The 24,606-nt window shown below is 34.9% G+C and overlaps 1 protein-coding gene across 1 annotated transcript in view; it reads left to right on the top strand.

The window, feature by feature from the left end:
- The first annotated feature begins 3,598 nt into the window (after positions 1 to 3,598).
- POF1B (POF1B actin binding protein) overlaps positions 3,599 to 24,606 on the top strand; it is a 98,753-nt gene continuing 77,745 nt past the window's right edge. The window contains exons 1-3 of the mRNA XM_045899858.1: positions 3,599 to 3,880; positions 18,271 to 18,345; positions 20,887 to 20,967. Coding sequence (XP_045755814.1) covers positions 3,599 to 3,880; positions 18,271 to 18,345; positions 20,887 to 20,967 — 438 coding nt within the window. The remainder of the gene's footprint in view (positions 3,881 to 18,270; positions 18,346 to 20,886; positions 20,968 to 24,606) is intronic.

Here is a 24,606-nt window from a genome sequence, read left to right as displayed (position 1 = left end):
TCCTCTTTTATCCAAGACTGCCCCAAACATATTGGTATAATTTAGGGATTTACAAATTGTAGTGTGCTTCAGAATCACCAGCAGAGCTTGTTAAACAGATTGTTGAGCCCCACCCTAGAGTTTCTGAGTCTGGCGATCTGGGGTGGGGCCCAAGAATTAGCATTTGTAAAACTTTTCCTGGTGAAGCTAATGCTTCTGGCTCAGGGACCTCACTTCAAGTATCACTGGTATAGTGATATGGCTTGATCAAATGTTCTTTAGTATGTTTTCATGATATTGATAGAATTATAAATTAGATGTGAATTTCCACTTGCTTTATGAGTTTAGTTTAGAGTATATGGAGGAAAAAAGCATAAAGAAGAAAAAATCTGAAAAATAAAAGTAACCGAGGTTATTTCACACAAAATATATTCTATCACCAACAAAACTTGAAAAACTCTATACATCACATCACCCATTTAGAAGATCATAGTGTATATTAGCTTATGAAAAGCTATAATTATGTCAGTAAAGCTACTTCTCAAATTATATTTAACCAAGTATTTCTTAAACTCATTGGGAGACAAAACACTTCTCGTTTCTAGATATAACATTCTGGTGTTATTCAAGACATACTTTGAGAAATGTTGTTGTAAAGTTATCTTTTTTAGAAAGGTCAGATATCCCTGGGGGGTCTGCCAGAATCATAGAAGCTTGGTCTCTGTTCCACTGCATCAAAATCATATGGAGGAGTGATTTACTTTGTCTAGAATCGGAGTCTGGTTTTCTCTAGTGTGGCTCTTGGAACATTGTAATTAGTTCTGAGCAAAATTATGCCACAGTTAAAATTTACTTAAGGACTGAGATTCAGAAACCAGGATAAGGGATAACCAAAGGTATTTCAGAGATCACTTATTTCTATTCTAAGTATGTGTATCATCAAACACCTGATAATTTGATAAAAACTTTTCACTGAATTGATGTCAGACTAAACTGTTCAGTTTGTAAATTTCACCATTCATTTTTTTTAATCAAAACAATGTTTTCTCATATCTAATATTCTGAAACATTTCTCAGTCTAAAGTTTCCCAACAGCAGTTAAGCAAGCTCAACTTTAAGATCTGTCAGAAGGCTGGAATGGAGTTCTGCTAGATCAAGTGACCTGGACTCATTTAGTAAAACATAGGTGCTTTCATACAATATCTCATTATCTTGGGCTTCAGCTCTCTCTGACCAACAATTATTGACTCTTTCCATATAAACATACTTCTTCTTGATCATAGAGAAGACAGAAGTAAAAAGACTTGAGTAACTTCACTTTAACTCTCTACTCTTTGCCATTACACCATGAGCCTCAACAGTGGGCCGGGGCTTGAGATAAACCTGGGCGTCATTCCCATAAAACAGAAGGTGGAGTACAGGATTAGTTATACATGTAAAAACACTACTGCTGATGCTGATGAAATTCATTTGGTGTTAAAGTTATAATTACTTACATTGTTTAATATTCTAAGATAGTTCTGTACATCCATTTTGGTAAATTAATTAGTGATCTATTTTACCTCAATGGTTTTAGGTAACTAAGCTTTTCAAAAACTAGGCCCATTCATATTTGCTTTTCAAACCCTACTATTTTACAAATATCACGCACATCATCTGTGAGTAATATATTTAAAAGCTTATACATGGATAGTGCATTATAATTAGCAGACAGTTTCTCATTTGATTCTAAAAACAGTTTTATGAGGTAGGTAAAATCAAGACTTTTTCAGATGATCTTCAAAACATCTCAGTCAAATATAATCAGTTTTTTTTAATTACCAATAATGTATACAGCAAACATTCCTGATCCTTAGCCCACCCCTTACTCCTACCATCAATATGGGAAGTTTCATTTTCTACTTTATACATCTCTTTAGTTATTTGAATATTTTAAAATAAAGATTTATTTATTTATTTTGGAAAGCGAGAGAAAATGAGCGGGGGAAGGGGCAGAGAGAGAAGGAGAGGGAGAGAAGCAGACACTGTGCTGAGTGCAGAGCCCAACATGGCGCTCAGTCTCACCACCCTGAGACCATGCCTGAGCCAAAGTCAAGAGCAAGACACTTAACCGACTAAGCCACCCAGGTGCCCAAATTATCTGAATTCTTTTTTTTTTTTTTTTTATTCATGAGAGACAGAGAGAGAGAGAAAGGCAGAGGGAGAAGCAGGCTCCCAAGGAGCAGGGAACCCAATGCAGGACTCGATCCCAGGACCCTGAGATCATGACCTGAGCCGAAGGCAGATGCTTAACCATCTGAGCCACCCAGGTGCCCAATTATCTGAATTCTTAAAGAATGAATTATTTTTATAATCAGGAACAAAATTTTTTAAAAAAAATCTGTTAGAACTGAATTAGTTTCTAAGGGTATATCAGTTCTAAGGGGAAATCAAATCTATCATATAAATGAGTTTTTTTCAGTACTAAACATAAAATATCTATATTACGGAGTAAAACAAAATAACTGCCAGAAATATAATTTAGGGGCGCCTGGGTGGCTCAGTCGTTAAGCGTCTGCCTTCGGCTCAGGTCATGATCCCAGGGTCCTGGGATTGAGCCCCACATCGGGCTCCCTGCTCAGCCAGAAGCCTGTTTCTCCCTCTCCCACTCCCCCTGCTTGTGTCCCATCTATCGCTGTCTCTCTGTCAAATAAATAAATAAAATCTTTTTAAAAATTTTTAAAAATGCAAAACAATAAATGTAAATGCTGAACCGCAAAGCATTTGTGGAATGGTAAGATCTTTTTTGACCAATCTCCCATTTATAGACAACAATTCAATCATTTAGACAATCTACTTCAATATATGTTAGAAAGTAATATGAGGCCTGGAGCAAGATACACAGGTCCATAAATTAGAGTTGCTAGAAGGAGACCCCATAGCAATCTTCCTTAACTGAAATTACCAGCTGGGCTTTGCAAAGAATGCAAATTTATCTGTGAAAATTGGTGTGTCCCTAGGCTAATACCTTGTATTTTGGTCTGGGACTCCGGAATGATAATACCCATGCCTGTAATTCTCTTTGGTAAGCTTAAGAACCATGGGAAAGTCATTTTCATGTGACGTTTGTGATTTTTTCTCTAGTAAGTTTAGGCATGAGCATGTCTTTGTTTGTCTATTTACAGTTAAATGAATTTCCAAGACTGTGGACTTGGAAGCTCTGGCTTCAGCCCTAAAATTCCTAATTTCTGTTCTTTCCGGACTCCCTTACCTACTTGAATGCAGCTTTGTATCTCTGTGGCAAAGCAGGGCCTTTCCTGGCAGGTAAACCTGCCAGGTGAATCCACCCCTGAGGGGCGTGTCGGTACCATTTCCTGGAGCAATCTCACAGGGTGGCTCTACTTTTCATTTGCGCTCAAATAACTTTGCTTCCTCCTCTGCAGCTGCCAGACCAGTTCCTGCTGCTGCTCAGGTAACCCTAACCTCTCCAGGGCACCACTCCAGGCAGAGGGGGTTGATAAATGACTTCTACGTGTGCCTGCTTGCCTTCCTTCTTACCCTTATTCATGAGCGTTCTCTCTCTCTGTTTGTTCCATAGGGAGAGCATCTGGGAAGTACCTTGCTGACCACTGAGAACATCATGAGCTCAAGCTATTGGAGTGAGATGAGCAGCAGCATCTGTGGAACTCCACAGCCCCCAGAGGTGCTACAGTGCCAGCCCCAGCATTGCCACTGCTACCATCAGTCAAGCCAAACCCAGCACCCACCAGAAAAAAATGTAGTGTACGAGAGAGTGAGAACCTACAGTGGGCCCATGAACAAGGTGGTTCAGGCCTTGGACCCCATCACCTCACAGGAAGTGCTCTCTCCTCTCAAAACTGCCTCCTCCTACCAAAATTTGGTTTGGAGCAACCATTCTCAGGTACCATAAAGATAACTATGTGTGATTTGTAGAGAGGGGATATTTTTAACCTCATTTCTTTTCTTTCTGCTTCTCTGCCTCTGTTCTACAGGATGTTATCTTTTGGGGGATTGCAGCTATATAAGCAATGTACGGTTACCCAAATTCCATCTCTTGCTGTTCTTTCATTTACTAGTGCCCGTGGTTGTTTAACAGCTCCAGTGAGTTTTATAATCTAACTAGAGCCTAGGATGACTCATTTTTGGTTGGATTTGATTGAAATATCTGATCTGGGGTATTCCTTTGCCCTTACCGTAAAGCAATCCTCAACTTGAATACAATAATTTTTATAGAATAGGGTCCCACTGAATCACTTTATTTCAGAAGTAAACAGATTTTTTATATCAAATATGGTAGTTCAGAGACAATGAGTTACATAGAGTGATGAGCAGTTGTATTCAGCAAATAGTATGCTGCTCCTAGATAAGTCACATGCACAAATATCTGTTCAAATTGTCATATGTGTTTCATCTTCCAAAAATGACACATTGGTTCTTAATACAGCCAAAGTGAATAATTTATGAATATTGGTAGAAAGAGGATTGAAAGAGTGGATATAGGATTGAGGAAGGCAAGATGTAAGAAACTGTTATATAAAAGCTTAAAAAAGCAGAACTCTAAGACATCCTTTAAAATGAAATAAAATTGCTTTTAAGGGGTTATTTTAGTATCATTATCTGTTCTAATAATCTTGCCAATGAATGTAAAGGAACATTGCAAGACTATAAAATTAAAAGCTCTGCCTGTTTTCATTCTTTGAATCCCTTTACATTTATAGACATAATGTAAATTTGCATGACTTTGAGCTTTCTGGAAACATCTGTCCAAACTAAAATTATGTTTTCAAGATAAAATTTATACTGTAAAGAGTTCAAAAAGCAACCATGGGGATGATATTATCTGATGTTCATTATTTTACCGATCTGGAATAATATGGGTTATTTTTCCCAAAACCACAATTTAAAATAGGATATGAAGCAAAATTCTAAAGTATAAAATAAAACTATTTTTGAAAGAATTTTTATTTTTTTATTTTGATTTTTTTAAAGATTTTTTATTAATTTGACACACAGAGAGAGAGCACAAGCAGGGGAAGCGGCAGGCAGAGGCAAAGGGAGAAGCAGGCTCCCCAGCAGAGCAGGGAATCCGATGTGGCATTCCATCCCAGGACCCTGGGATCATGACCCAAGCCAAAGGCAGTTGCTTAACCAACTCAGCCACCCAGGCGCCCCTAAAAGAATTTTTAAAGACATAGATAACACAATTACAAAGGCCACAATTTTACTGATATTTCATGCTTAGCTTGAGGAAAAAATATTAAGAAAAAATCCAAGATTTTACTTCAGTAATTTCCTAGTTGAGAAAAACTCCACCTGTATTGAAGTCAAAGGAAAGAAAAATATGAAGTTAAAAAATACTACTTTGCATAATTGATAATAATATTGTGAATGTACATTTCAATATTTAGTATTAGGATGTTAATGAACAACAAAGTGGGTGTCATCTATGTTCCTTAATAGCCCCAAAACAAGGCAAAAACAAGTTACCATTACTATAGAAATGCTAAAATCACCCTATCTGTCATAGTCATTTAAAAACATTAATCTCTTTTCTTGTCAACTTGCTAGTAAAGATAGATAAAAATTTAACAGCAGAAATTTAACAAATTATAAATATTGATTACAGAACAAGTTTTAGGATCACTTTATTGATACTCCTTAGTTCAACTTTCCTTTTTAATAATCCCAGAACCAAGTTGATCAAGTTTTTTTTACAAGACTTTTCTTCTTTCTACCTGATAATTACTAAAGTGATCCTTGTAAGACTCTCTCCATCCTGAAACACAGTTCCCCATAGAGGAGATTATAAAGAACCCTAGGGACAGAAAGTATGGTCACAAAAACTGGGATAAGAGATTGGAATGGAGTGTTCTGAAGTCTAAAGTTATTTATAATTGAAAAGAAAGAAAAGTAAGGGCTGTGTGAAGATGAGGTAGGTGAAATTCTAGATATGTAGTAAAGGACAAAACTAAGGTTTCATTCCCTTAGTGAAACAAGAAGAAAGAAAATTTGACTATAAAATTTCAAACTGAGTTAGATATCAAAGGGCATTTACAAATCCACTAAAAGATAATTTGGCAAGAAAGTTTTTAGGTATTTGTCACAAATAATGTGACGAAGAAGCTCTTCTATTTTTCCTTCTCCTTGTTTCTTGGCAGGATGGCATTGTATAAAGTAGAACCTAGATTTGATCTGAAATTACCTTCATGTTAATGTAATGGGTAAGATGAGGCAGCAGCTTTATTATATACCATGCCAAACACAAGAAAACAGTACATATTACTCAATATGTACCTTTTTTGTTCGTTTCATGTTTTAATAAAGTCTCTATATGCCATGTTTTAGAGACATTTTGAGTTGGTATGTAGCAACTATTCTGATGCTAGAGTTTGTGATCCTCACAGGCAGGAAAATGTGTATTATAATCAATTGTTGGTTGTCATAAATGCAGTTAAACTTTTACTTTGTCTTTTAGCATTTTAGTGTTTGGATGACATTCAGATAATTCCTAAGATTTAAAAATATATGTAATTGGGGCGCCTGGCTGGCTCAGTCGGTAGAGCATGTGACTCTTGATCTCAAGGTTGTGAGTTCAAGGCCCATGATGGGCGTGGAGCCTACTCATAAAATACATAAAATAATAAAGTAAAATAAAATAAAATACAAAAAATACATAATTGTCAGTAGTAAAATATCTTCCCTTCGAGAAACTGAAATTGATGTCACTCTTCTTTGTTTCCTGATCTTAATTTTAGCTTATGTAGTAGACATTTTAGATTTAACTAAATGCTTTTTGCAGCACTTTAGTATTTTCTATTTCTGGCTTTTTAGTACATGTTTTTCCTCTAATGCTTTCTTGTGCACTAAAATGGTATTTATAAATATAAACATATTTTAAATTTCTCCAGATATAATGTTGCTTTGTTTCTTGTCTATAATTAATAGATATATTTTATTATTCTCTCAGTTATTATTTTATCTGATTGATAGAGCAGAGAAAATTGAATATAGAAAATACTTGCAGTGAAATTATCCAAATTAATTCTAGAATTAAAATTACCAGGTTTATCCATACAGACAGGTAAAATCAAACACAGGGTAATCAAGGGCACAGATGCATTTTAAAACTGAATGCAGTCTTGTAAATAAATGAAGTTCTAGAAACTACACAAAACAAAATAAAACAACTTACTGCTCAACCTTTTAAAAAGCTTAAATATTAACCTGCCATCATTAACTCAAAATGAAATACTGCCTTAATGAACACCATTGATGTAAAATTACTCAACATATATATTTCCCATCCACTAATTTAGCTTTTCATGAAGTTCAAGATATTTTCCATGTATGCAAAGGAACTCTGTTGTATGAGAGAGAATTGAATCAAAATAAAATGTTTTTTAATAACATTCATTGAATTGAATATTTATTAACTGCCTATTATATAGGAAGCACTGTGATTATTTGGATAAATACGATTTGCTTATCCCAGGGAGAGTCCACGTTGAGGATAGATGTACAGGACCTGGTCTGTAAGTGTTCCATATGTCTATATTTCATTTTTAAATATAATTTTGTGCTTTGGCCATCAATATTCTATTGAATAAAACAAGTTTTGGTGAAAGAAGGGACCTCTTAATGTGTCATATGGGTTACCATTCTTTTGAAGTTAAAACTTGCAACCAAATTTAACTCTAGAAGCATCTGGGGAGAATGTGTTTTTTTGTTTAATTTATTTGACAGAGAGAGTGAGAGAGCACAAGCAGGGGGAACAGTAGAGGGAGAGGGAGAAGCAGGCTCCCCGCCAAGCAGGGAGCCCGATGTGGGGCTCGATCCAAGGACCCCGAGATCATGACCTGAGCCAAAGGCAGACGCTCAACCATCTGAGCCACCCAGGCGCCCCGAGAATGTGCTTTTATGTGTGTTATTGATAGCAGAGGCTCAGCTTGGGTTTATCTTTGTTTACATGATTTTTTTCCCTTTTTCCCTTTTCATTGGTTACAAAGATTGTGGATAGCTCCCTTGCTGTGCCAGGATTTCTATACAGTATCAGAAAAATTTCTTGTTCTGCGGGGAGGGGTGTTTTGCTTTGATAAATTGTTGTCCAAGGGTGTGGTCACTAAAGTGAATGATTGTTCAGGGAAGTAGGTTGTAGAAAAAGGAATGAGGTCATAGGATAAAGAGGCTCATGTTTTCAGCTTTGGTCAGCCCTTTTATGCTTGAAGTTAAATAAAGCTATAGAAATTGTGAGTGCAACTAATTGGGTAAAAATGCCCATGCCAATTGTCTCTTTTTTAAGGGAGGTTTGATAAATTGCTGGGCCTGTTTTCAGGCCATGACACTCACAAGCTGTCCTTGTGTGTCTATGTGACAAGGTGGGGAAGGGAGGCAGGGCAAGGGGAAAGGAGGTGAACTGGTCCTTTAACTGCTGTGATCCAAATTTCTTTTCTTGACAACTCATGGTAAAACAACTGGGATATTTGCCATGCTCTTAAATCCCATTTATTTTTATTTAATTTTTTTTAATTTGACAATAGTTGGCACACAGTGTTACATTAGTTTCAGGTGTACTACATAGTAATTCAACTTCTCTATACATTATGCTATGCTCATCACAAGTGCAGCTACAATCTGCCCTCATCCAACGTTATGACAATATCATTGACTATAGTTCCTGTGCTGTGCCTTTTATTCCAGTGACTTATTCATTCCATAACTGGAAGCCTGTATCTCCCACTCCCCTTCACCCGTTGTTCTTTTTTCTTTTTTTTTTTTAAGATTTTATTTATTTATTTATTTGAGAGAGAGAGAGAGAAACAGCATGAGAGGAGAGAGGGTCAGAGGGAGAAGCAGGCTCCCCGCTGAGCTTGGAGCCCGATGTGGGACTCGATCCCAGGACTCCGGGACCATGACCTGAGCTGAAGGCAGTCGCTTAACCAACTGAGCCACCCAGGCGCCCCACCCATTTTTCTATACCCTCACACACCTTCCCTCTGGCAACCATCAGTTTGTTCTTTGTATTTATAGGTCTGATTCTGTTTTTTGTTTGTTAAACCCCATTTAAAAGTGAAAACCTTTGTAAACAAGTATATTTGAGCTAACTTTTTTTTTCTACACCAGCAGGTATGGTAATATCATCTTTTTTTTTTTATTTCCAACAGAGCATATATACTTCTAGTTTTTAAGGACAAAAAGCATATACTGCAAAGAGACTGTATACTTTATTTTTTCTCCTAGTTTCCTTCAGGAAAAGAGAAAGAATGAGTCTCTTAAATGAGGGATTTCCTTTGGGGGAAAGGAATGAGGGGAAGAAGTTATATTTCTAATACATTCTAGTACATTCTATTGCTTTCTTAACATGAGAACAGAATCACAGATTTTATCCTAAATCAAGGAAGTGTTTGTTTCATCTAAAAAAAAAGATCATTATAATTTATATGTTTCATCCTGTACAAAGTTCAGAACAATATTGAACAATAACCTAAGGCAGGTGTTTAACCATGTTATTGGCTTTGAAAGGTTTTAACAAAAGCATCTTTTAAACTATTCAGAGAATGTATTCAAATGGCAGTTGGCCTTGGCAAATTCTGTCAGCATAAATGTCAGTTGGTATTTAAAGATATTGCCTCTTTTGAAGCTGTTAGTCCTAAACTGTTACTAAGTCGCTATTATTACTTTCAGTGATTCTCATAGTCATTTTAAGACTCCTTCTTGGAACATTATATTATTTATTAGTTTTTTAAAGTTTTAAAGTTCAAATTAGAAAGTTCCATGGTCATTTCAACAAGTTTCCAAATATTTAGAGAACAAAGTCCTATGCTGTGTATGTAATCTCTATTGCTTAATTCTCATTCCCAGCAATCTTGCCATCTCTCCTTTATTTATTGCACCAAAGACTTGAACTCTTTGATAAGAGTTATCAATAGTAAATAAAAGCTAATAGGTGTTGGCTACAGAGGTTCATATTTTGTAGAGTATAAAGATGAGTCACAGAAAACACTGTGTGGAGAAAATGCCCATACAAATGAATCTATGGGGAATGGCTCATGGAGAGCAGCAAATAATAAATGAGCAGTGATGAGGTAGACTTAAGCAGAGCCAAACTATGAAACAATCTAGTGTAGTGGCTAAGAGTGTAAGTTTACGTTTTAAACGTCTTGGGTTTAATTCCTGGTTCAGGGTCATGCTAGCTATAGGTATCAGTTACTTAATTAGTAAAATGGGACAAAAATACCTAGCTCATAGGATTGTTGTTAGAGTCAAATTCGATAACACATTATGGAAAACACACAGCATAGTGTCTGACACATAGTATTAGTGTCATAGAGCCTAGAATAAATTTTGACCTCTCAGGACCTCAGTGTCCTCATTTGTAAAGTGGGGACAGTAATACCTTCCTTCAGGGTTTTAGTGAGTATTAAATGAGATAACATGTGAAGGTGTCGAGCCCACTGTCTGGACACTCAATAATTCTTTCCATTTTTATAATTGCTTTATCAAAATATAGCCAACAAAAGCCCCTAGTTGCACAGACAAAATAGGATAATAGATAGCTAATGAACAGGCTATAAAGTAAGAGTTCTTTTAACACTGGAAAGATTAGGTAAAGATGTATGTTTGAAAGGCTTATTAGGGTTCTACTAGTTAAGAAAGACTAATGAGGAAAACCATTAACGCAATTTTCTAAAACTCATGGTATAGGATCAAAAGACTGGAACAGCAGGAATGTATTTATAATGTTTACTGGTATAAGTATCCTTTAGAAAGAGTAATTTGGGAGTTCCCATGCTCTTAGAGTCTTTGAACTTGAACCTTAATATTTGAGATGGAGTTTTTTTAGTTTGTGCTTTTTTTCCTTTTGAAAATGCAGTGACACTGGGCATTAAAGCTTGTTTGCTGTCTGCCTCTTACCTAATTTTTCCTCTAGAGCTACACTTCTAATAGAGTAGCATGTGGCTATTTTCATTTATATCTAAATTAATCAAAATCAAATAAAATTAAATGTTCTGTTCCTCATTGCACGAGTCACATTTTGACTGTTCAACAGCCATATGTAGCTGGTGGTTACTGTATTGGACAACACAAATGTAGAACATTTCCACCATTGTAGAGTGTTCTACTGGACACTGCAAATCTATACATTCAGGCTGCTCATTTGAAGATAGAATTACCTCTAAGATCATCACATTCAAGGAAATTTATGGTGGTACAAATGTGTGATCAAAGTGCTGCCAATTTATATGATCAGCTATAATGCGTAGATAAACATGAAATAAAAAAATGAAGCTACAAACTCTCAAAGTTTTAAGTTTAGAGTAACTATTTTAGGAGAAAGAGAATTGAATTCATAAACTTTTAAAAAAGAATTAAATTCATAAGTCTAAATAAAAGATTTTTATGTATGTATATATCCTTCTGTTCATATGATTTTCCCAGAGCCTCACTTTTTGGCAGAGCAAATGGTTAAGAAGAGGAAAAAGATGAAAAATGACCTTCCTCAATCAAAATGCATCTTTCTTTCTTTTGGGCACATGATCTGTTTTTCATAACCTCTCTGCAACTACCTATCTCCCTTAACCTACTGAATTAATTTTAAACTTCAGTAAGTAAAGTTCAAATATATTCTCATTTTTACAGATGTGGTAACTGAAGCACAGAGATGTTATATGACTTACTAAAGTTCATATAGCTAGTATGTGGTACAACTAGGATTTAAATCTAGCAGTCTAGTTCCAGGTCTATGCTTGTAACCTCCATGCTATGCTATATATTCCTGGTCTACACATTTGACTCTTATTTATGTTACACAGTAACATCCAATATCTGATTCCTATTTTCACTTCTTGATCATGTATATGCTTCCATTATGAACCACTTATAATCTTTTGACACAAGCCAGGGCATAAATAATAGTGTAATGAACATTTCAAGGTGTTAAAAGTTTGTTATTTACCAAGAAGGCAGACATTTTTTGCTGCTGTTCAGAACTCTTTTTTTTAACATTTTTCTTATAAATTGTATTGATTGTTTTGTATCAAAATATATAAGGCTCCAGCACTGGGTAGTAAGTTGATAAATTTTTAGTTATTTAAAAATTCATAAGTGCTTTAGGAGAACTTTGATAGAAAAATATTATGAATAAATAAAATCAGCTTTTACCTTATTGTGGGATTTATAATCTCAGCTATAAAATGTTATTTACTTTGTAGTTCAAAATATTTTCAAAAACTTTAATAATTGAGTTCCAAAGTTAGGTTCAAACTCCTCACCTTGATGATGTTAAAGTGTCTCCTTAGAACAGTCCTATGCTACTTTTACTGTGTTAGTTCCCACTACCCACTTCCTTCCACCTTGTGTCCTGGACACACTGTACTGCTGATTCTTGAAGAAACTGAGCATTTTGCTTCCTTCCCACCCCTGCCTTTGTTCATTTCATTCCCCACTCTGGCAACAGCCACCCTTCTCTCACATCTTCTCTGGAATTCTACCTATTCCTTAAAATACATCTGGAAAGTTATCTTCTTAAAGACATCTTCTCCAATCCTGAATCTTCTTACCCTGTCCTCAGTGTAGTACTCCACCCCCACCTCGATCCCAGATGTGTTCTCCTAGATAGTATCACTTTTTATTATTTAACTATAATGTACTTATAATACTGAGTAGTATATTACTGATACGGTCCTTCTTCCCTTCCCCCAGAGACAATACACTTATTGAGGGTTAAGAATTTTTAGCACTGGGTAATACACGCAAACAATGAATCATGGAACACTACATCAAAAACTAATGATGTAATGTATGGTGATTAACATAACATAATAAAAAAATCAACTGGAAAAAAAAGATTTTTTAGAAATCAAAAATCAAAGACAAATCAAAATAAATGTTTTCGACAATGGGATGGAACTGGAAATTCTCTCTCCCACGCTTTCTCTCATCTTCCTTTCCCCCTTTCCCCTCTCCCTTTCCTTCCCTCTTTCTTCCATTCCCTCTCCCCTCACCCTTTGTGATTATGGCTTGCAAAAATGCCTGAATGTGGCTGTAAGCAATGGCTTTAATAAAGATATACAGTTATGATTATTTGTGAGTTTCACTCTTCTATGCCTTCTCTTCGAAATGAAAATGGAAAGTAGGGCACAAATTGCCTCTTTAAAAAAGTGAAAAACACATAAAGTAAATATTAGAAAGCTATTTAATAGGGCAATTAGTTTTCTATTTTAGTTCTTGGGTCACATTAAGAATCTGGACTTGACTTGTTTATATTTGATTTACACTTTTTTCCCCTATGAACAAATATTTATCATTACTTATTATGGCAAATTATGTTAAAGGGTTAGTGATTCTGATCTGTCATCATATTATTTCCCTGGGATCTTGTGTTGCTTCTTTTAAGCAAGTTAGTTTGAAGCTGCTAATTAGTCTGTTTATAAAGATATTTCCTTTACCTCCCCTGCTACTTAAATTCTGTCTAGGTGAAGTGATTTTATTTATTGAATCTTGTTCTGTTATCTTATAATTGTTTTAGTATATCAGTTATGTGCCCCAAGATTCCCTCATAAAAGCTGCTACTACTGCCCAGTACTCATCCACATTATTTTAAAATATTCACAAACATAATTATATCTGAGAATATGTTATCTAGAAAAGTTGCTTAGGGGCACCTGGGTGGCTCGGTCGGTTAAGTGTCCACCTTTGGTTTAGGTCATGATCCTGGAGTCCCAGGATCGAGCCCCACATAGGGCTCCCCGCTCAGTGGAAGTCTGCTTCTCCCTCTGACCCTCCTCCCTCTCGTGCTCCCTGTCACTCACTCTCTCTCTGTAATAAATAAAATCTTTAAAATAAGTTGCTTAAATTCCTTACAAATACCTCATATCACTCTTCTGCTGAAGAAACCTTCAGTGACATTCAGTGTCTATAAATTTCTTAGTCTGACTTTCAGAGCCCTCCATTATCTGGCTTCTAGGGACCTTACTTTCTGGAACTCCCCTTCTAATGTTCTGTTTCAGCCAAAATGTAAACTGTTGTTCTCTAAATATAGGCCCTAACGTTCCATAAATATGCCTTTGCTCATGTTGCTCTTACCTCTGAAATGTCCCATCCCCCCATCCTCACCAATCTAGATAAACTGGAATTACACCAATTTTTCAAGACTTTCCTCAGGTATAACCTTGGGATGAAATCTTAAATTGTCTCAGGCTGAAGTTATCTCTTAGCCCTCAAAACGTTCATAGTAAGTTCCTCATAGCTCTTATAATACTCTATTGTTATTTACACTAATAATTTTTACCCCCTTAATAATTATAAGTTTGATGAGGGTAGAGAGTATATTCTATCTATGCTTTATATCTCTTCCAATACTATTATATGACATTGAACAAATTACTTAGTTATACATGTAACCAATCCAATAAAAGTAATGCCTCATATTAACAGATGGTATTTTTTATTTTTCAAAATTCTTTTACATACATTATTTGCCCACTGAAATTTCAAAAATTAAGGAGAAAAACATTATTACATCCATTGTACAAATTTTACAGTGTGCACATAAACTATGCATTGTGTATTATTTTTCTGTTGTACAAATAAAGAAACTGAGACTCAAATAGTTCAAAATAACCTGTCCAAGGTATAGCAGCTAGTTAATGAATGTCCTGCGTTTAGAAACCAGCTCTTGATAGTTTCACTATATCAGCTATCACCCTTGATTAACCCAGTTCAATACTAAAGTATTTTCAGTTTAAACAAGTTTGTATTTTTTGGCTTCAGCAAATCATTTGATGATAATCCTTACGGCAAATCATTTGATAAATTTCCCCATTCTGATATTCTATTACCAGAGTGGAAAGTATAAAAAATATATTAGAGAACAAAAGCAGTTTTTGTTCTAATTTTCAAGGTCTTGCCCTGAAATAATCCTGGAATTCAGAGTATGTCCTAAATTTTTAAGGTTTTCCTTCTACCTAAAGGAGAATAGCACCTCTCCAGCTTCTGCTTTCCCTTCTTTCTGCCCTTCACTAAGCTACGTGAAATCTCTCTCACTAAGGTAAGTAACTGAGAAATTGGACCCATTTGCATTCCATATGATTTGTTAATTCTGAGAAACATAGCTTTTTAACAAACAGAAATAAGATGTAGTTTTATGAATTCTCTTTAGGGCAACTAGAGCTTCCCAGCTCTGATTTAGGGTATACCAAGCTATGGACAATTATCTCAGGTGACGTAGTGAAATTATCCCAAAAAGCAGACTGATTTTAATCCACTCTGATATTAAAATTGGTAATATCATATGTACTTTATAAAAGGAGGAGGAAGAGAAGGAAAAGGAGGAAGAGGGCTGATACAACTTTACAAAGTTGAAAACCATTACTTTAGGGAGTGTGGGAAAAGCAACCTGGATTTTATACTAAGCCTGAGCTCACCTAATTATAAACAAAATTATTTTTTTATGATAATTCTACCTAAAGAAAGTTGCCAACAAGACAATAGCTATGTACTCTCTTAAAAGCTAGTCTACTTGGCTATTAAGTTTCGTTCTATTTAATTAGCTGATGTCATCAGATTTGAATTGGTTAAAAGGAGGAGGAAAGAACTACCATTTATAGAACACCTTCCAGGTGGCAGGTAGTGTGCACAAATTGTCTTCTCAACATGATCCTAGTATTACTAGTCGCAGCCTAAAAGGGCTAAAAGTTTGCAGAAAAACATCCTCCAGACATAAGTACTTTTCCACACTGCTGGAGGATGTGTAATTGGCATAGCCATTTGGGAAATCAATTGGCAGTATCTGTTAAAATGAATAATGCACATAATCTGTGCACTATCAATCCCACTTCTTTGTGAAATTTTATAGAAATACATGCACAAGGATGCTCATTGCAGCATAGTGAAAACTGAAAACAATTTAAACATTGCTCATTAGGGAAATAGATAAGTTATTAAACATCATGGAACACTATGTATTAATTTAAAATAATGAATTAAGACATATCTCACTTATAATACAAAAAATGACTTACACTGCAGAATAATAAAAGCAGTAAATATTATTATTTGTACATACGTATTTATGTGAAGATACACCAGACAATAATGGTTATTTCTGGGTAAGGGATTTGGATAAAAGGAGAATGATTAAGGGAAGATCTTTGACTTTATCTGTATACATTTTTATGTTCACATGTATTCATGTACTATTGCATAACTAAAAAACACCTTTTATTTTCTTACCTCTCTGAACCTGCTCCTCTCGGCTCTGTGGGCCAAACCCACCTGCACTTGGTTGTATTTATAACCATCATCCTGAGCTGAAGACCATATACCTGTTTGGCCTACAATCTTTAATTCACTGCATTTGTCTGAGGAATTCTCCTCAGCTGTAGCAGGATATCTGAGAACATATTCAAAGGCTGCCTTGATATATTAAGCTTGCAGTATTACTGCTGATGTACCAGGGAAAGGGAGGATGAAAATGTTACAAGCTGAACCAAAAGAAAAACAAAAGAAAAACCACAGCATGCAAAGTATTTGGCAATTTGTTTTAAGAACAGCACAATACACCTCTATTATAGCTATACTTCCATATGAGTCTGCCAGTGTTTCCCTTGTAAGTCTGTGACTCTCATTTTCAATAGCCTCCTTGTTCTAAAAAAAGAAATATTTTTATTGTTGTGGGAATATATCGTGGAGTTCTGTCAATTGGTTGTAAATTACAGTAATGTATGAAGAGATTGAGTAATACTATCAACTATTTGCACACCAATGAAGCTACACAGTTTTGCTGATTTGGGAAAAAATGTAAAGAATGTCAGCATAATCAATAAAGTGACTTACCTAATCATTATTAAAAATCATACTCTCACTTTTATAGACCATTTTCTTTTAACATCAGAGCCTACTCTCTGAAATTTAACTAGAAGCAGATCAGGCAAACCATAATTAAAAGTCAGACTGAAGTAATCTCAAAGCAATAGTCTTTTTTTAAGTTTTTATTTTAATTCCAGTTTGTTAACATACAGGGTTATATTAGTTTCATTATATTAGTTTCATTAGTTTCATATATTAGTACAATATAGTGATTCAACAATTCCATACATCTCCCAGTGCTCATCACAAGCGCACTCCTTAATGCCCATCACCTATTTAACCCATTCCCCCACCTACCTTCCTTCTGGTAACCATTAGTTTGTTCTCTATCGTGAAGAAGCTCTTTCTTGGTTTGTCTCCCCCCTCCTTTGCTCATTTGTTTTGTTTCTTACACTTCACATATGAATGAAATCATATGGTACTTGCCTTTCTCTGACTGATTTATTTCACTTAGCATTATACTCTTTAGCTCCATTCATGTTGTTGCAAATGACAAGATTTCATTCTTTTTTTAGTTGAATAATACTCCATTGTGTATATATACCACATCTTCTTTATTCATTCATCAGTCAGTGGGCTCCTGGGTTGCTTCCAGAGCTTGGTGATTGTAAATAATGCTGCTATAAAAATAAGGGTGCATGTATCTCTTTGAATTAGTATTTTTGTATTTTTTGGATAAATATCCAGTAGTGCAATTGATTGCTGGATCATTGGGTATTTCTATTTTTAACTTTTTGAGGAACCTCCATACTGTTTTCCAGAGTAGCCATACCAGTTTGCATTTCCACCAACAGTGTAAGAGGGTTACCCTTTCTCCACATCCTCGACAACATGTTGTTTCTTGTGTTTTTGATTTTGGTCATTCTGACAAGTGTGAAGTAATATCTCATTGTACTTTTGATTTGCATTTTCAGGGCAGTAGACTCAGTTGAGTTTTCTTTGTTTTTGTTTGTTTGTTTGTTTTTATTATGTTATGTTAGTCACCATACTGTACATCATTAGTTTTTGATGTAGTGTTCCATGTGCCCTCCTTAATACCCATGGTTAGAAAATTCTTGTATTTTATGTTTTTGTGTTGATAAATTTTGCATCTTGTTAAATTGCAGACATATAATAACATTGGGATGTATATTAGCAGAGATCTCAAAAAGAAAAGAAGGATGTAACCTAGAAGTACAAGAAGAATGTGTTGGTATGAAAGTATTCTAGAAATTAGTTTATTATTAGTTTACTAGCAAAGCTGACAATGGAATTCAGTAATGTGTTCTTTGGATATCATCTAAGAAAACACTAAATAAAGTTCTTCTGACAAACTGGGTTATTATAAAATTAAAGGAAATAATACCTAAAGAAGGTAAGACATTCAAATAACACTGCTTAGTAACCATTTCTGAACACCTCCCCCCCACCTTTTTTTCTCAACAGGAACGCCATTCTCCAACTCTGAAAATATCTACTTGCCCCCCAAACAGTGTATATATAACCCCAAATATTGAACAGGTAAAAGAAGTTATGGATTAGATTAGATTCTTTTATTTTTATGTAAACCTTGCTCATATGTTTAAGTAATCTTTAAGCCCTCCTAAGGCTTTACACATTTACAAAATGTCAGGAACACAAAACTAGAAAGGGGATTCTCACATATGGTAATCAGCTCAGCCCATTAAAGGAATGTGAAACAAGTCCTGAAACAAATGCTATGAACGGAGATTTTTCAGTTTCATTGTCTATTCAATCTGATTGCTTTTAGTTTGAGTGCAGTTTATTTTTAGTCAAGGATCTCCTAGTAATTATATATATTTTAGGGTCTTGATTTTAGCACAAATAAAGTACTTAGATCTTGGATTGAACAAGGACCTGACTTTTGAGGGATAGTACTGTAAGTTTACATTCAGAAAAAATAGCTTATAGGGTCAGAACTAGCCGTTCTCAAAGGTACATGATTTGAAATACATGCAAGAATCTAGTTCCCTTAGCCTTTACAATTTAATAATCCCACGTTTAAGATTACCCTGGAGTCTAGGCATTATATCTCCAAAAGATACCTGTAATAATAATTAAATACCATATTAACAAATATGTGTTTAATGAGCTAGTCACCATTCATTGAAAAGTGAATCCTAAGAAAAGAAAATAAAAAATATCCTTAGTTACTACATGGGAGGGGAGTATAAAGGATTTGGGATTTGAAGGCTAGGAGGGAGGAAGATGGTGTTCTAAGAAAGCAGTCCTGCCCAGATGAGGTGTCAGGGTATGAGCTTGAACAGTAAGGAAACAAAGGGATAAAAGCTGGTCTCTAGACTTTGGTAATAAGGAAAAGGTGATCTTATGAAAAACAAATAGGATTATCAAAAGTTTGTCTACCATTTCCCAATTTAACATAGCCTAGAACTAAGTCAGTTAGAGTAATGCATTTGTTTAATTTTTTAAATATTTGTTTAAAATATTTATTTTATAAATATTTTATAAATACTTTATTATTTTAGAGAGACAGAGAGTAGGAGTGGGTAGGGGACAGGGAGTGGGGGAGAGAGAGAAGCAGACTCCCTGCTGAGCACGGGGCTCTATGTGGGGCTTGATCCCAGGACCCTGAGATCATGACCTGAGCCGAAATCAAGTCAGTCACTTAAGCCACTGAGCCACCCAGACTCCCCTAGGGTCATGCATTTATTTAGCAAACATTTGCTGAATGCTGACTATGTATCAAATATTGTATAAAGATGTATTAGACCCAATTACTATTCTCAAAGAGCTCACAGACCAGCATGGGTCACATACACAGCAAAACATAGGACAGTGGGATAAAGGCTACAACAGAGATAGAAATAGAGCCCTACAGGACCCTCAAGATAGGATTACCCCAGAAAAGTAAGTCCACTTAAATCACAGAGCTATTCACTACATTCAAATCCGGGCAGCAAATTGCATTAGCTGTTATTTTTCATAATGAAGCCTTTAAAATTGGGTTTACCATGTTTTATTTCTGATAATACAAATATGTTTATTGTAGAGAATTTTGGAACCATAAAAAATGTAGAGAAGAAGAATAAAAATCACTCATGATTCCTTCCCTTACCCACAGATAGTATTATTAGCATTTTATGTTTTCTTCCATTCAAATAAAGAATTGAGATCATACCATATATGCAGTTTTATATCTTCATTTCTCACTTAACCTTATATAATATTATGAGCTTTTTTCATGTAAATTTGTATTACTAATCAGAATCATTATTTTAGTAGCTATATATTTCAGCCTATGGATGATTATTTAATCTTTCCCCTCTCCATAGGAAAGTGGTCCTATTAGTGTACCTTCATCAGTATTATTATTTAAAATTTTTTTCCAGCTAAAATATAGTACTTTTGTTATGTTTATTTGATTCTTAGTTTGGTTGAATACTTCTTACTGTTTATTAGCCATTTGTTTTTCTTCTTTTATAAATGTTCATGCCATTTGCTCATTTCTCTATTAGCATGAATTTTTTTCTTATTGAGGTATAAAAACTCTATATTAATGATATTGACTCTTTTTCCATCAAAAGTTTACAAATGACTTTATTCTAGTGTTTTTTCTCCATTTTAATGTTATTTATGGCCCTCTCCCACCATCACACTGAAGTAGTAAATGTTTAAGTACACACACACACACACACACACACAAACACAAATTTTTCTGTGTCGCCTTGTATTTTTAAAATATGAGATAATAAATATTAAGCTATATTTTCTTCTAATATTGTGGGGGCATTACAATGCAATGAATATGTTGAAACTCTCATCAACTATAGCTTGGAATGTGTGATGAATTACCATGAAATGAGTATTTAATAGAAATACCTAGCACAGTGCTGAACACATAAACACATGCTTTCATATATGTTTCTAATACTAAAATTAACTAAACCCACAAATTCATATGTCATCATTTATGCAAATGACTTTTAAAATTTCACTCTGAAAATTGCTCCCTATTATTATTAATGGCTTCAAGGTCACTAAGCAACTATAATTATGTGCAGCTTTTATCTTTCTTTACAGGAACTCCATTCTCCAACAGTGAAAGTCACTGCATATCCACAGACTACTATTAGGAGATACATAGTACAAAATCCTGAACAGGTAAGCTATATCACACAAACTCTTATCTCAACCTATAATTCCTTAGAAGTTGATAGCTTAAATGAGAAGTGTGAGTCAGTTACCAGATCCCTAAAATCAGATCATTGGGAGTTTCTTCTGGTTATAAAGTTAATTTCTAATCATTAGTATAAAAAAAAGTCATTTTTTAAATATTATTAAAGATTTTATTTTTTTATTTTTAATTTTTTTAGTGATTTATCAGTTGCATAACACCCAGTGCTCATTACATCAAGTGCCCTCCTTAGTGCCCATCACCCAATTACCCCTTCCACTAGCCCCTTCCCCTCCAGCAACTCTTAGTTTGTTTCTTAGAGTTACAAGTCTTATATGGTTTGTCTCCCTCTCTGTTTTTATCTTATTTTATTTTTCCTTCCTTTCCGCTATGCTCATCTGCTTTGTTTTTTAAATTCCACATATGAGTGAAGTCATATGGTATTTGTCTTTCTCTGACTGATTTCACTTAGCATAGTACACTCTAGCTCCACCCACATCATTGCAAATGGCAAGATTTCACTCTTTTTGATGGCTGAGTAATATTCCATTGCATATATGTACCACATCTTCTTTATCCATTCATCTGTCAATGGACTTCTGGGTTCTTTCATAGTTTGGCTATTGTGGACATTGCTGCTATAAACATTGGGGTGCATCTACCCCTTCAAATCACTATTTTAAAAAGTCATTTTTAATTCCAGACAACTATGTGCCCATATATTCTGATTTAGTGAGGCAACACTTCCAAGCAGCATGGAAATTCTTAGGTTATAAAATCTTTCTACTTCTATAGCACCACCTTTGTACTACAAAGGATAAGAATTTGCATCCTTTGAACCAAAGGAAAAAGGGACAAAGTTCTTTCAGACTTCACATAAAAGATATCAGCTGTTAGATCAAGGATTGGAGTCCTTAGTTTATTTAGATTTGCTATTGAGATATGGGCTAGGAAGAAGAAAATGAAAAATCAAAAGTTCATTAAGTGTCTCCATGCCTTTATTGCCTATGCTGTGAACTTTTGTGCCTAGCAATGAGCTCTTTTGAAAATTATAGTTATATTTTCTACTAAGATATATAACCTTATATTTTACAAACTAGTATATTATTCTCTATTTCATTTTGAGGAGAAAACTAAGAAAACGTTTTCCCACAGTAAAAAGCCTTCCTCAACACATACAAAACCATCTACAGCCCTTCTTTACGGGCAACAGGAGGTTCTATGGGGTTACAAGGACAAAGTTTCACAAATAGAAACAGTGTGCCAGAGATAATAATACAGCAATTCTTTGTGTTGCTCTTTATTTTATTTCTCCATGATTGCAGGAAAGAATCCTCCCATCTCTCACAAAATAAAATCAATTATTTGCTTCAGCTGTGGAAAGCAACAGATTAAATTAGGGTAACACATTTGATACTACTCTAGGTGCATGGGTGGGGAGTGCACTGTTTTTCTGTTATCTGTCCTCCTCTCTTCTTTCTTTGTTTATTTTAAAATCATTTTCTCATGTCTCTTCAGCTACAAAGGCAGTTAGTTGTGTATGTGTGCATGTGTGAACATATCTGCTTGCAAGCTCTGTGGTAGGGTTATGATTATTTTGAACATTTGCCTCAGTTTTCACGTACCTATTGTAAATATCAAAAGAGAATGTGATTACAGTAAAGCAGTTGCTTGTGCCTTCTTTTGCAGAATCAAATGTTTAAATAACAAATCTCAAAAGCGTGTTGGGGAAGGGAGACATAAAGAGCTTGGGAGATGAGAGTGTGCATTTTTCTATGACATGGCCACTTTACCCTTTCCCCTTCTTCTTCCCTCTTTCTCCTTTTTCTTTCTTTCACATACAAACTGGGGAATATGTTTACTGGGATGCATATTACACTTGATATCCCTGGCTTTCAAAGAATTAGTTCTAGATAGCACTTTTTTTTTTCATAATGTGAGAATTGCTGTGTTTACCTAGGATATATTCACAGAGTAATTTTTAAATATCAAATAATTTGGATTCCAACCCTCTTGCCCAGTGATTCTTATGTGACTTTGGATAAATTCTTAGTCTTAAGTTAATAGAGAAAAGGAAGAATTAATGTTTATTGGATATATGCTCCATGCTAGGAAATTTACATATTTTATCCCATTTAATCTTAAAAAGGTGAGAAAATAGAAGCACAATGAAGTTATTTATTCAATGAAAATTTATCAGTTGTCTACTATGTACCAAAAATTGTTCCAAGAATTGGGGATAAGGTACTGAACAAAACAAAGTCCCAATCTTCTTGAAACTTAAGCTTTTAACTATCTTCAAACCATTCAGTTACAAAGTAACAGAGTGGGAACAGAAACTGAACAATGCCCATATGGAAAGATACATTTGCAAATTAAGGACAATTGAGGATGTAGGTGATTTAGGATCCAGAGACTCATCTACATACCGACTTCCTCCCATCATCCCCTGCGACAGTGTAATACAAAAGCAGAGAAATTAGAAGTATGTATGGAAATACATAACATATTTGTAACACTGAGCCTGCCAGTGTAAAGGCTTATTATTATGGCTGTGTTCAACAACAAAGAAGCAAATAGTTTCTTAGGGAAAAACCCCAGCAGGCGGTAATGATTATTTTAAAGCTTTTAACTCTTTCTATTATTGGAGGATAAAACAAATTTCTGCCCCTATGCTTTGTAAACAAAAATAATCTAACTGGTTTTGCAGAGCAGCTTGAAAATCCTATTTAGATATATTCCCCATTTTGTTTATCTAAGTATGTGCATTTTTGTTTGTTCTTTTAAATCCCCCCAGGAGAAGATTCTGGCTTAATTACAATATTTATAACAAGCTGAGCCTCCTAAATGGCACCTTTATCCTCTTTCACCTCCCAGTTTATCTAATCTTCCCTTCTCCCTGTAATTAAACTGATCTCAATCTACTTCTCTTATTATGATTTCCTTCTACCTCTGTTCAGCCTTTTTAAAATTTTTGGTTGTTTGTGATCTCCTTTATTCTCCATTTATTGTCATTTTAGTCAAAGCATTTATGCATTCTGGTATATAACTTGACCTAGAAATGAAGAAAATATTTTTGTTCCATCAGTAGATAGAATCCAATTGCTATTAATCAGTTTTATTAATTTTCTAGTTGTGGAGCTCCTGCTATGGGAATGGAACTGTACAGCTTTCATATGGGTGGGGGGAAGGAAACAAGACATGGCTCCCATACAAAAGCGTTTAGTTTCTCTTGGCAAGGGAAATAAGATATGTCCACAAATAGCTATGTAAAATATATGGTGGGGTGTATGATAGATGATGCGAGAAAATTACAGATGAAGTCTTATTGAAGTTCCAGGGGTTGGAGATAACACATTCATTTGGGGGAATCAGAGAAGGATTTATTGTGGTATTTAAGGAATTATTACAGTTAACATTGTTGCCAGCATCATTTTACTAATGAGGAAACTGAAGGTTAAATAAGTGTGACTTGTTCAGGTCTTCTGACTCTAAATCTATTACTGTCTTTTCTGACAGTTATTCTGGGGGTAGTTTTGATAAGATTTGATAACTTATGTTGAATATAGAGTTAAAAGAAGAAGAAAAGTGGGGCACCTGGGGTGGCTAGTCAGTTAAGTGGCTGA

The sequence above is a fragment of the Mirounga angustirostris genome, unplaced genomic scaffold, assembly GCF_029215605.1.
Source record: "Mirounga angustirostris isolate CCGP_5_RB_7025 unplaced genomic scaffold, mMirAng1.0.hap1 SCAF_11, whole genome shotgun sequence".
Taxonomy (NCBI): Eukaryota; Metazoa; Chordata; class Mammalia; order Carnivora; family Phocidae; genus Mirounga; species Mirounga angustirostris.
The sequence above is the reverse complement of the archived record's forward strand: the minus strand, read 5'-3'. Positions and strand labels throughout refer to the sequence as shown.